The following is a 12910-nucleotide window of genomic DNA, read 5'->3' as shown; positions in this document are numbered from 1 at the left end:
TTCGACTTGAAAACCTTTGTTAATCTAATTCAAGTGAAAAAAAAGTTCTATCAAAAGCAAATCAGGTCTCTGAAAACCTGATTATTATTTTATACAGCAAAGAGTGGTAACAGCTTTGAAAAAATAAAGTAGATGGTGTATGTTTGGCATGGACCACTTGTCTGGGGTTTTGCTGAGGTTTAGTGATGAGAGGGATGACAGCACAATGTCATCTAGAAAATACAGTTTTCCCACAAATAAGAAATTTGGAGAGCAGTAAAATCTCAGAAGAAGAAAGACAAATCACCTGAATGTGCCTACATGAACTGTAAATCAAGTTTCACCTTCACTGTGGAACAATTTACTCAAATCCTCTCAGGAAGGATCAGTGGAATAAAAAGATAAAACTGGCTATATAAATGTCAGGCTTTATTCGAGTTCCCACTGCAGTACATTACTCATGTGCTTCAAATGAATAGAAAAAAAAAAAAAAAGAGAAAACAAAACAAGAAGACTGCTGAAGAAAGATCTCAGGGGTTAGGACTCCACTTTGGCAAGGGGTATATTGTCCACTTCATGGATGCCCTCCTTGTCAATGAACCGGGCGTTGAAGGAGGTCAGGTTGAGGATGAAGCGTTTCTGAAGCTGTTCAGCAAAGACAAAAAGACAGAAGAAATGAGATTGACTCAAAGCTTAAATAAAAGAGGAGAGTATACTTTAAATTTCCATCCTGGTTCTAGTGGCCTGAAATATTATGAACTACACTGGGTCTTTTCACTCCTGCTCAGTTTGTTGTAAGATGATGCACATTAGACAGGCCTCAGGTAGAGACGCAAAAGAGCCAGGCCTGCTAACAAGGGAAGACATTTAAGCAGGAAAACTAGAGTGGGCTAAAATTTTGGACACAAAGTGTACATATCACAAAGATACTTCAAACAGGACCTCTTCAGAGCACTTCTTCTTGATGTCACATTCAAATCAATCTCTCAAAGACAAGGATAAAGACTATTTTCCTACAATAAAATCCTTGGTGCCTGAAATGTCTGGAGTCTTAATGTTTACTCTATAATTGGTCATGAACTTCAAGGTCAATGCTTTACCTCAGGTATCACTCCACAAGCTGGAAAAAAATCAGTATATACTTCTGAGAGTTCTTAAGTGTAACACAAGTGACAAGGACGCTGCAGTATGTTCAGAAGAAACATAAGAGGAAAAAGTCTGGATCAATATTATGCTAAGCACACAAAAAGCAGAAGGAAAGCAAAGCGATTAAGCTCCAAGTTTACGTTCTGGAGGAGGTGAACCGTGCAAAGGCAACGCAACTGCCCGTAAATCCTTTTCCTCAGTAGCTATTCCACATCTGGCCAATGCCTTTATTACCCTTCTGGCAAAGGCAGCAAGAAACGCGACAAGAGGAACAGGAAAGTATCGGCGAATGAATGCAAACAAACATTCCTTTCTCAGGAGCATCAGGGCCTGAGTTCAGCGACTCACCTCCTCCAGACATTTTTTTAAGAGCTCCACAGCTTCCTCACGTGTGATACCTGAAAGGGAAAACATCCACAGGTTGATTTCATTAGAGGCCGTCTCTCCCCACAGAAACTTTTATTAAATTTAAACAACTTTTCAGCTGAGCACCAAAACCTCTCCTTCCCAGCTCACAGAAAACACTTTCCAGATGTCCCGAGGACGCCCTGCACCGCAGCGCTCACGCTGCAACAAGCCATTGAGAATCGATTTGTTACAGGGAATGGGAAGCATGACGGAATTCTGCCTCCCATGGCCAGGGCCTGGCTCAGAGAAGCTCAGCCACCTCCCTCTCCTACAGTTTATTGCAGCTCTAAATCAGCTCCAGCTGCCCCGGCCGTCTGCGAGTCCAGGGCAGGAGGTGGAGATGGGTTTAGTGTGATGTTCCTGCTGGGTATGAGCTCAATAAAGGGCAAGGCACGTGTGGGATGCTCCTGCTATTCTCACACTTCAGGATAAAATCCAGCACTCTATAGGGGTGACAAGCCATGACAATGAAGTTCATTATTTTCCTCTGTTCCACGAGGAATGGTGAAAATGGAACAATAGATTGTTTAAGGGACATGACTAGAAAACAAACAGGGTCTGTGGGTCTGAAACTTCTTTCTAGGCTTTGTTCCAGACCTGCATCCACTGCTCAGGCAAGTTAAATGAAAATGATCAGTTTATAGCTACATTTCTTGAAGGAGGCAGATGAAAGGATTTCTAATCTCAGAGCAGAGATAATAACTCAAACTCAGCTTTGCACACAGGAGTCAAACAGTTTGTAGCTAAAGCCAAAGATGTCAGATTAACAATATTCCATGCTTTGCACGTTTCCTTATCTGCACAGTGGGGATGGGGCAATGTTTATTCCTTGGCAGTGGATTATGATTCTAAAACTGAAAGTTTAGACAGGTACAAACATGTACAATAGTTATGATGAGCAGCTGCCAAGTGCACAGAACTGTGAATCAGTCGAAAACCTCTCTGTTGCCCAGAGAAGCTGTGGCTGCCCCTTCCCTGGAAGTGTCCAAGGCCAGGTTAGTGGAAGATATCCCTGCCCATGGCAGGAGGTGAAATGAGATGAGCTTTAAGGTTACTGCCAAACCAAACCATTCCATACTCTGTGATTCATCACCACCACTTCAGAGTGCTGGAGATGATCTTGCTAGGAATATCTTTTCACTTGAATGTTTTTAATTTATCACACACAAAGCCAATCCAAGATACGGAGCAATAGGATCTGGGACTGGCCTTTGAATACTGATACTCTGGGAAAATGTACATGTCAGAGCCAACACACAAGCAAGAAGATAAAGCTGTCTGACTGTTGACAAAAGCAGACTACCAGCTGCCAATGGTCCAGAAAAGTCTAATCATGTTTTAGAATAACTGAAACATCCTTTAGTCCCAGTTTGTTATGCTGCAAACAGAAAAAAAATTAAAGAGTTGACTAAGTTTCCGTTACCATGCCAGTGAAACCAAAGGCAACCTTCTGAGCTCTATTTATCTAACAAAAAGTCAGGTTCCAATCTGTTGCATCACAGCAATGCCACCTGATTCAGCAAATGTCAGTCTCACTGGTTAATAAACCCAAGGCCTAAATTGAAGCAGGAGAATTTTCCTGTCCAGTGGCTCCACTCACCTGGCTTGTAATAGCGGTCAAGGATGCTGAGGGTAAGGAATGCTCCATATCCATGTGCTGCAAAAGGAGCCTTGGCCAGAGCTGCCAGGTAATCCATGTAGTACAGGGCAGGGCCCTCCTGGTCGTCATAGCCAGCTAGGAGAAGGTTCACATGGTAAGGGGTCTGCCAAGAGAAATGATGTTTTTGTTAGAGCACTCACACCAAATCTTTGAATCCTGATTCCCTGTGCACCAGGGAACAGCAGCAGGGCTGATTATCCCATTCCTTATCATAAAATGCTACACCAATCCTGTCTGCAGCACATCGTGGGTCTCAAGCTAAAAGTGATCAGGTCTTCTGGTAACACGGAGTACACAAACAAATAAAAACAGAGAACTCTTATTCTCTTGAGAACCAGTGTGGTTGGGGTTTTTTTTACAGCTTTCACAGCACACTCAAACTTTAAAAAACTTGAATGCAGTTTTCACACCAGATTCTTTCATCTCAATATAAAACTTGCGGATTTTTACTGCTGCCACGTGAGCACAACGTGAACATTTTGCAGTTACTAAGAACTCTTTGTTCATTTAACCTGCTCTTTGCTCTCTTCCCAGTCCCCCTCCCAGTGAGCACGGCCCGCCTCAGCATGTATGAAAGCTCTCACACAGTGCACTTACACACAGTGTCCTGTTCACTGGCAAGTTGGTTTTTATTGCATGTACCAAGTTTAATCTTTAATATCTGGCAGTTTACTCCGTGTTCTGGGTTTAGTGTTCCACCATCATGAATAAATCAGACATCTCTTCTTCTCCTACATCTCCTTCCAAGATCTGTACTTTGTAAGACCGTGAAACACACGTGCACTGTATTATTTTTAAACGTAGGATCAGAAAAAATCTGGGCATTGTAAGTATTTTTAAAGGCAGCTTTTATATACTTCCAGTATTTCCATATCTACACAATGTTTCTTATTAAATTAATTGTACTAACAGGATATCTCCAAACTGCTGGAAAGCCTGGATCAAAAAAAGCAACAAAATAAGAAAAAAAAAAAAGATGATGCAACTACCAGATTTAAAAAGCAAACAGAATTTCACCCTGAAGCCAAAACATTAACTGCATCATAGGAAAAGTTCATTTTGATACTCAATACAGTAAATTTCCACTCACACACACACACAAAAAATCACATGCCACTACATTTTTACTTTCAGACAGTATGAAAGAATAAAGCAGGCTACAGTTATATATAAAACATCACTTTAAATTGTGTGATTTAATCTTCAAAGCATCCAAGAATATTTGGAAAGAAGTTACCATGCAGCTGTATTGGTTTAATTAGGCTGTATTTCATCATTTATTTATTCTGAAACATCACACAAGTTGATATTTAAGAGCCATGACACAAGATCACTCAAATTATTGTGTGACTTGGAATTACCAACATTGGCATATGCGAGATACTCAACCATAAATAAATGGTGTTATACAGACTTAAACCCATCTGTAAACTGATTTTCAGTTTTAAGTTCTCCTGCTAATGGTCTCTGAGACTTCTTAAAACTCAAATGTAAATAATTATCCCCCATGCCTTATTATTCTAGAAAGGCAGGATTTAAACATTAGCAAATATACATAATCTATTTACTACTTCCGTGATTATAAATGAAATTTGCAGCGTAACACCTCGATGCTGGGACAGGAATTTCTTGTCCATCTCAATCCTCTTGTCCATTCCAAAGGCAGCCTTCCTTGACTTCTGTAACTCGGTCCATGCCAATAACTCTCATCTCTTTACAAGGCTGGTATAGTTAAAGGGCCATCAAATGAGTGATGACTGACACTCCAGGACATTATTTTTAACGCAAACTTCCCTTCCTACAGAAGCACCATTTCTCATCCCAAGTAGTTTTGCACTTGGTGCTGTTTGATTTAAAATAACGACAGCAATTAGGAGACGTGTGAAATTGTTCAGAATTTACAGCTGAAGAGCACAGTTGTGCTAAACAGCCCAGCCCCAGCTCGGTGGTGACACAGCCTGTGACATCTGGCGGAAGCCAAAGTCACAGCGAGGGGGGAAAGGTGGGAGCAAGGAAGCTTCCTGCCAAGTGTGGACATGGGGAGAAGAGCTGAGAGCTGCCTTTGGAATGCAGCCAGACCCTGTCACCTATAATTAAACAGCATCACAACCAGAGACTGAACTTCATCACCTTTGGAGGGCAGAGGGTTGTTTTTCCTATTCCCACACACAACCTTGGCAGTGAGTTCAATGTACTAAACCCTGCACTGGATTCAGCAGGTGAACCAGGTGAAGTGCTAGAATTGGTAACAACAGAATCCTCGAATGGTTTGGGTTGAAAGGGACCTTAAAGCTCATCCCATTCCACCTCCTGCCATGGGCAGGGACACCTCCCACTACCCCAGGTTGTTCCAAGCCCTGTCCATCCTAGCCTTGGACACTTCCAGGGATCCTGGGGCAGACACAGCTTCTCTGGGTAACCTGTGCCAGGGCCTCCCCACCCTCACAGGAAACAATATCTTCCCAATATCCAATCTAACCCTGCTCTCAAGGCCATTCACCCTTGTCCTGTCACTACACACTACAGCACCACTCACCTCCATGAAAGCCAAAGCCCCTTCCAGGTTTGCCTCAATTGCAATATATAAACAGAAATCACAAAGATTCTTTTCAGATCCTGCTTTGGAGCAGAAATCTCGTGTTTTAAAAAGAGAGATGTCACGAAAAACCACATGGTGACCATCAAGTAGAAGCAAAGACAACAGTTATATAATGGCCTTAAGATACAAGCCCGGTGTCCTCATACTTGATACTTTCCACCAGAAGAACAATTTCAAGGCCCTGCCTTATGAACCATCCCCAAGGTATCAAGAACTCGGACTACAGGAATCATGAGAATCCTAAATGAAATCAAACTGGATAACAGGGAGGAACCTGGATGGTGATAAACAATGCTGGACAAGCTCTGTGTTGATCTTGGCCACAACAAGAGTCTAAATGCCTGAGAAAGACCTGCTGCAGTTTAACCTTCCCTTTCACACACCCTCTGGCCTCCTATAACAGCTTCACACAGCGAGTGCCAATAAAGCAACAAACTACCTTTTCCCCACCAAACTTTTTACTTCTCAACTATTTTCCCACTCCTAACAGGAGGGGATGGTATGTTTTACCTTTTTAATTTTATTTTTATGATCCACATGATTACATTAGTAGCCTCCAGGAATCCCTTATGCAGTTTCAATAGATACCAAGCACTACTGTTAACCCTTCTGGTATCCCACATATGATGAAAATGTAACAAAATTCACAGGAAAAAAAAAAAACAACTCTGATGGCAAGGCTTGTATTGTCAAATTCTAAACGCCACAAACAAACCATTAAGTGCTACAGTTAGAGAAAAAAGGTTCTGCCTGCAATGTGGAGATCAGTGTAGTGTGACAGCAGTGTCAGAGAGCGCTGCGCGCCCTGGGGCGTTGCCATCTGCACCAGAGCAGTGTTTTGTCTCTGGTAAATAAACACATCTGCCTCTGCCAGTGTCCTCCCCACTCTGCTGCCCATCTGGAGCAGGTGAGCTGGAAGACAGGCGTGGGCTCAGGAAGGAGCAGAGCCAAAGGGAGGATCGGGCCCCAAGGGACGTGGTACAGAGGAAGAAAAAGGTGCCGCGTCAGTGCCGCCTTCTGATGGGCAGGTTTACCAAAAAGCCTGGTAAAGGTACCTTAAATCATACGTAAGAAATAGCTGCCTCTGCTGAAAGGGGACAGGACATTCAGTCTCATTTGTGCAGGTCAGATGTCCCTCAGCACACGGGTGAGGCCCCAAGAGCATCACTGCTTCACATCGGCCTCGAGAATTGCACGGGAATTCACAGAACACACACAGACCTTCCAAATCACACCTCAACACAAGCTAAAGCAAACAGCATCCCTGCCAACCATCACCTGCCAGCCATGCGCTTGGATGAAGCCATTTAAACCAGAAAGGTAGTGTGGAATCATAGAATAGCCTGAGTTGGAAGGGACCCACAAGGGAAAATTGCTACCTGCAGCTGTGATCTGGAACAATAATCTCTAGCTGTTCTTGTGGATGAGTTCTGGAAGAACTCATACACCTCATGTGTAGCTCTCAATAATACAGCTCTGAGGTTAATATTGGCCTTTATCTGCTACTGTAAAACCTGATTTCAGGCCAGAGCAGTGCACTGTTAGAACAGCAACACAATTTAACCCACCCTCTATCCCTGACAGAGCTGATCAACATCCTCTTTCATCCTGTTTTCTTTCATATAGCACATTAACATTCTTCTCAATGAAATGCTTCCTAACCTTGGATCATTAAAAGTTTGTTTGCCCCCTTACAGAAGCTCTTCATACTTTGAAAAAAATCAATAATTGCAGTTCAGTAACTTGAAAACACAACCCCAACTTGGATGTGGTATTTACCAAAAGCCTCATGTTGCTGTTTACAAAAAGCACTTGTTTTCCTAAGTACATCAAACAGCTTTGCTCTATGAAATCATTTTCCAAGAAGATTAAACGGATTTGGTGCATTTGCATGAAAACTCACAACCTTATCTCGATGTTCAAGAAGTTTAATTCACTTCACGTCTGCAGTGTGTGACAAACTGTTTACTGGGCCCAAGGCTGGAATTTTAAGTCTATGGTTGTATCAGTTATTGATAAGTGATGTGATAAGTTTTAAAATAAGCAAATCAAGTTCTACTTTACTAGGACATTATTTTAGCAATGTGAACTCAAAAGAATTTCACAATCATTGATGTTGGAGAAGATCTCCAAGATCATTGAGTCCAACCTGTGACCCATCAACCCCTTGTTACCCAGACCAGAGGACTGAGTTGTTCCTTGACCCCACTACATCCCTGAGCAGCCAGTTCCAAATTCATCACTAAAGACAGCAGCTCCCACCTTCTTCAGACTCCATTATTTGAGGATGGAAATGTTCCCTGGAAGCCTTTGCCAAAATCTCTCAGCTATTACTCACCCGACTCCGCAGATAGTCCGCGAGGTTTCTCCGGGTGAAGTTTGCAGCTGCAGTGGGAGACAATTCATAACCTGGGGAAGAAATTGGACTGTTTATTTGGTATGTAATGTAATATTTATTTGGTAACAGCCCAAATCATTCATGTTTCACCTTCCCATTCCTGTTTTGAAATAACAAAATGCTGTTTAGCGACAAATTGTAGTGCCTTTTGTCTAATTCTGGTTTATATTGAGAGCTACAAGCATAAAAAGGGCCCTCAGAGTTTGGGTAGCTCTTATCTCTACGGACCACAGAAACACATGGCTTCAAAAACTTAAAAAATTAAGGACATGTGGCTTGACTAGTTGTCCAATGCATCAGAAGAACTGGTAAAGCACTTTCCACCAACATTCCCCTGGAAACCACCCTTAGCTCTGCTCCCAACCCCCAGGGCCTGTCCTGCTTCACTCACCATTTCTCATTTTGTAGAGCTGAACATTTTTCTGGATGTATTCTGCAAACTGCACCGTGTCTCCAGGCTCCCCCACACACAGCAGTAAGATCTTTTCACTCATCTTAAACATTTTGTCATGGTCTAGGCAAAGAAAAATAACATTGAGTGCTATGGTCATGACAAAGAATAAATTATTTTGTTAATATCCTGATGCAACAGGACTTTACAGAAGCAAGAAAGAGATTTGGATAACTGCATCATGACCTGGAGCAGCAGTAAAAAGCCCTTCTGAGCAAACACTGACATTTGGTATCCCACAGCTGGTGACACAGAACACAAGAGTTGTTAAACAGAAACAAAGCCCCTCAGGAAGGGAGGCATCACAGAAATATATAGTATCTCCCACCTCAGAAGCAAGGTAGGAAAGAATAAAGCTTCACACAGAATATTGTGCTCAAAGCATAAGGTTTTGCTTCCCGGGATAAGGAGTAAGAATTTTGCTTAGTGACTATTCAACTTTATTCAAATATTCTGCAACAGAAGCAAATAATTTAATATAAAGCTGAAACAGCAATACATTGAGCAAAATCAATCTTAAGAAATCCAGAAATAAATTCTATGTCAAATGATGCCCTTTTCCTCATATCCAGCAGTCCCAAAAACCAGAAGCTCACGTGAATGAAGCTCTTCCAAAAACATTTCTTTTGGTTGTCATTTTTTGTGGAAAAAACCAAACCAAACAACCAAAGAGAACGAAAATTAAAGTAATAATTATAAATCGTAACGAAGCCCACTTATAAACAGAAAATTGAGGAACAGTAATTCATATTTTTAGTTGTAACTTCAATTTAAAAGGGTTTCAAGTTTGTGCATGTTTGAGGGATCCAAGTTGTTGCAGTGACAGTGCTGAAGAGAATCCTGTGCTCACAGGATCTCCCCTCACCAGAGCAGGTTTCTGGCACCTGGATATCCCAGACAGAAACTGAGCAGCTGTTGGAGTGAAGGGAAAATCCCTTCTCTCCACTGAGGGCTTGGACAAACACCAAGCCTCCACCTCACTAAAGGGTGCTGAACAATCTGTGCTGCAAGACAGGCATCGAGTGTCACAATCCTCTGAACGGATGTCAAAATTTATCACAGCACTGGAGCTGCTGTCTGGAGCTCAGGGAAAGCCACTGACACTGCCCAGCCCTTGCAATCCCACACTGGTTTGAGTTGGAAGGGAGCTTAAAACCCATCCCCTGCCATGGGCAGGGACACCTTCCACTATCCCAAGTTGCTCCAAGCCCCAGTGTCCAATCTGGCCTTGGACAAGCCACAGCTCCTCTGGGCACCCTGTGCCAGGGCCTCCCCACCCTCACAGGGAACAACTCATTCCCAATATCCCATCTAACCCTATCCTCTGGCAGTGGGAAGCCATTCCTTCTGTCCTGTCACTCCAGGCCCTTGTAAATTGTCTCTCTCCATCCTTCCTGCAGGCTCCCTGCAGGTACTGGAAGGGGCAATTAGGTCACCTCAAAGCTTTTCCAGGCTGAAATCAATTAATACATAAATATTCTAAATATAAATCTGAAATTTATGGGTACCCACCCCAGCAAAAGCAACTAAATCCTATGTTCAAAGCATATTTTCCTCAAAGCTTGTGAACAAACCTATATGGAACCAACATTAACTTAGAAAACTTTATTTAAAGTGATTAATTTTTTATTTTGAACGTATCACCAGCTTTCACAGCCTCTAACACTGCTCCAGTTGGCTATCAAAGACTTGAAGTGAAACATATGAGGTAAAAGCAGTGCTATAACATTTTTATATAGATTTCTTTTCTTCATCTGTATGGATCTAGCTATCCTCTATTGGACAACTTCTTTTTAGAAGAGCTACTAAAGCATACTCTTCAGAAGAGAACAAGCTTCAGTCTAGGCTATTGCAACAGCAGGAAGAAAAATTGATTTTAGAGATTTCCAGAGACCTGGTGACGCCCTAGATGTTTTACCACACAAAGAAACCAAAGCCATGTTTCAGTCTGGCTCCTGCGCCCTGTGCTGTGAATTTCACTGATACTTTTAGTCCCCATAATCCCTTTTCTTCCATGAATTAAGTCTTAACCAGTCAATTCGGCACAAGTGAAGACCTCCTGTCACACCCAGGGCGGTTTTCTAACACTTTTACATTGCTGTGCAGAGTGAGGCTTGGGGTCACAAGCCAGCTCTCACCTGAACAGGTAAATAAAGCTGACAACCCAACACAGAGCGGTCACTCTCGGTCAGGATTGGGGACTTTACCCGGAGCAAGGGGCGATTTAAGCCCCACTTTGGCTCCGCGCTCCAGAGGTCGCCCGGCACTTCCTACAGCGGCTACACCTCCCCTGAAGGGCCCGGCAGCGCCCAAACCGAGAAACCTCCTCCGCTGTGAAGAGCCTCCCCTCAGCCCCAGCGGCGGGCCCGCAGCACCCCAACCGCGCACACCGCCCGGGGCCTTGGGACACCCTACCGGGCCAGGGCTTAGCACGGGGCCCCGGAGCCCCCCAGGGTCTCACCGTGCTTCATCTGGATGATGCTGGTGGCCGCCACGGTGTCCGCGGCCACCAGGACATAGTCGGGGCCCTGGATGCCGATCAGGTACTCCATGGCCGTGACACAGCGCGGGCCCGGCACGCCCCGCCGCGCCTGCGCGCCCGCGCGCGCCGATGACGTCACGGCTCGCGAGAGCCGCCGCCCGCGCGAGGCCGTGGAGCCCTGAGGGGAGGGGGGGGGGAAGAGGGGGGGCGGGAATGTGAGGGGGCTGAGTTCCATCCCTTTGGAATCACAGGGTGGGTAAAGGTGGAAAAGGACGGGGGGGGCCCGAATCTGAGAGGGTCGGGTTCCATCCCCTTGGAATCACGGTGTGGTTAAAGATGGAAAAGCTGCAGGGTAGCTGAATGAGGCATTGAGGTTGGAAAATATCTTCGAGGTCATCCTCATCCCAGTGCCACCACTGTGCCCTCTGCTAAACTGTGTGCCCATGTTCTGCATCCACGTAAGATTTTCATGGGATCATCAAGGTTGGATTTAAGATCATTCAGTCTCTCAGCCAGCACTGCCTCTGGAACCACATCACCCGACTCCTCTTGGGCACCTCCAGGGACAATGACTCCGTCACCTCCCCAGGCAGCCTGTTCCAATGCGTGACCATGTAACAGTGAAAATTTCCACAAATCCAGCCCACGCTGAGGAAAAGAGCCACCAAAACATCCAAAATCTGTGGGTTTGAGGCAGCCGCAGGAGAGGAAACTCAGGATGCACCAGCATATGGCAAACACCCAGTCACTGGGAGAACCAGACATAACCTTTGTGTGGTTTAAAAAATACTAAACATGCCAAAAAGAAACAGCAGATTGTCTCCAGCAAACAGTATAAATGTGTGCAAGCAGCAAATTCACCATTTTGACTGTTTTCCAATGGCCTGTAGCTACACTTGTTCAATCAAGTGCAGCTTGTGTAAATCAAATGAGGGTGATTTCTTCTGCTGAAGGATTTTCTGTGTGGATCCAGCCTGAAGTTTTGCATTTTCCCCCTGTAGATCTCCACACATATTCCACATGTATAACCAGCCCTTCTCACTCAGTGTTATTTTTTGAGACCTTCTTAAGAGAGGGTTAATGAAAAATCCACAACTACCATCTTGGTTGATTTTTGGGGGGATCCTGGGGTACAATTAATTGTGAAAGTTGTTATTGAATTTTCTTGACAGATTAGATTTCCTTGTTTAGGAACACGTGCACCCAGTGCACACCTACCTTCTGGGGTGAAGGTGTTCCTCACACAGGTCCGTGACACTAGTAGGACAGCTCTGCCAGCAGAAATCAGGGAACGTTTTCTACCGTTAAAGGAAAATTGTCCAGGCTGCAGCATGTCTTAAAATTGAATGTGCCTTTGCCTGTTTTATTTTTAAGACAAACACTGCAGTTGTGTGTTTTTATGTGTTGTTTGCTCCACGACCTCCATGGGGATATTTCAAAAGCAAAAGCTCTGAGTAGCCTCAAAGGCTGCTGGCGTTCCTCGCTCTCCCACCTGTGAGAGCAGGAGAACACCTTTTAGAGGGAACACAGCCCCCTAAACGTGGCAGAGGAGGAGGAACACTCTGCATGTTCTACCTCTGTCTCCCAATCTGGCGATCCCAATATCTTGTTCTCCTTCCAGAAGGGCTATACCGAGCCCTCCAGGGTGCATTGCTGCTGCCTTGGGCTGGGAAACGCTGTCCTGAGGGATCTGTGCTCACCTTTCTGTTCACTCTCCATCTCACATGACCAGTGTGGGGCTGTGGCGTGGCCCAAGGTGGTGGGATGGGAGAGATTTGTCATTCCAG

The 12910-nt window shown here is 44.3% G+C and overlaps 1 protein-coding gene across 1 annotated transcript; it reads right to left on the bottom strand.

The window, feature by feature from the left end:
* Positions 1-391: 391 nt before the first annotated feature.
* On the bottom strand, positions 392-11246 carry PSMB2 (proteasome 20S subunit beta 2). Its single transcript, XM_066204530.1, has 6 exons — positions 11103-11246; positions 8582-8704; positions 8131-8201; positions 3134-3296; positions 1474-1523; positions 392-624 (listed from the first exon to the last, which is right to left on the bottom strand). The coding sequence occupies exons 1-6, from the start codon at positions 11191-11193 to the stop codon at positions 517-519; spliced, it is 606 nt and encodes a 201-aa protein (XP_066060627.1). The 5' UTR covers positions 11194-11246; the 3' UTR covers positions 392-516.
* Between the last annotated feature and the right edge of the window lie 1664 nt (positions 11247-12910).

Source organism: Chamaea fasciata, unplaced genomic scaffold (assembly GCF_029207755.1).
Source record: "Chamaea fasciata isolate MVZ Bird 193981 ecotype frontalis unplaced genomic scaffold, bChaFas1.0.hap1 SCAF_26, whole genome shotgun sequence".
NCBI lineage: Eukaryota > Metazoa > Chordata > Aves > Passeriformes > Sylviidae > Chamaea > Chamaea fasciata.
The sequence above is the reverse complement of the archived record's forward strand: the minus strand, read 5'-3'. Positions and strand labels throughout refer to the sequence as shown.

Bases quoted from the DNA above. Each gene is read 5' to 3' on its own strand.
- PSMB2 (XM_066204530.1), bottom strand. From the start codon at position 11,193: ATGGAGTACCTGATCGGCATCCAGGGCCCCGACTATGTCCTGGTGGCC. The intron at 8,202-8,581 runs GTGAGTGAAGCA...TTTCTTCCCCAG, and splicing joins GCTCTACAAAATGAGAAATG to GTTATGAATTGTCTCCCACT. The intron at 3,297-8,130 runs GTGAGTAATAGC...TTCTCTTGGCAG, and splicing joins CGGACTATCTGCGGAGTCGG to ACCCCTTACCATGTGAACCT.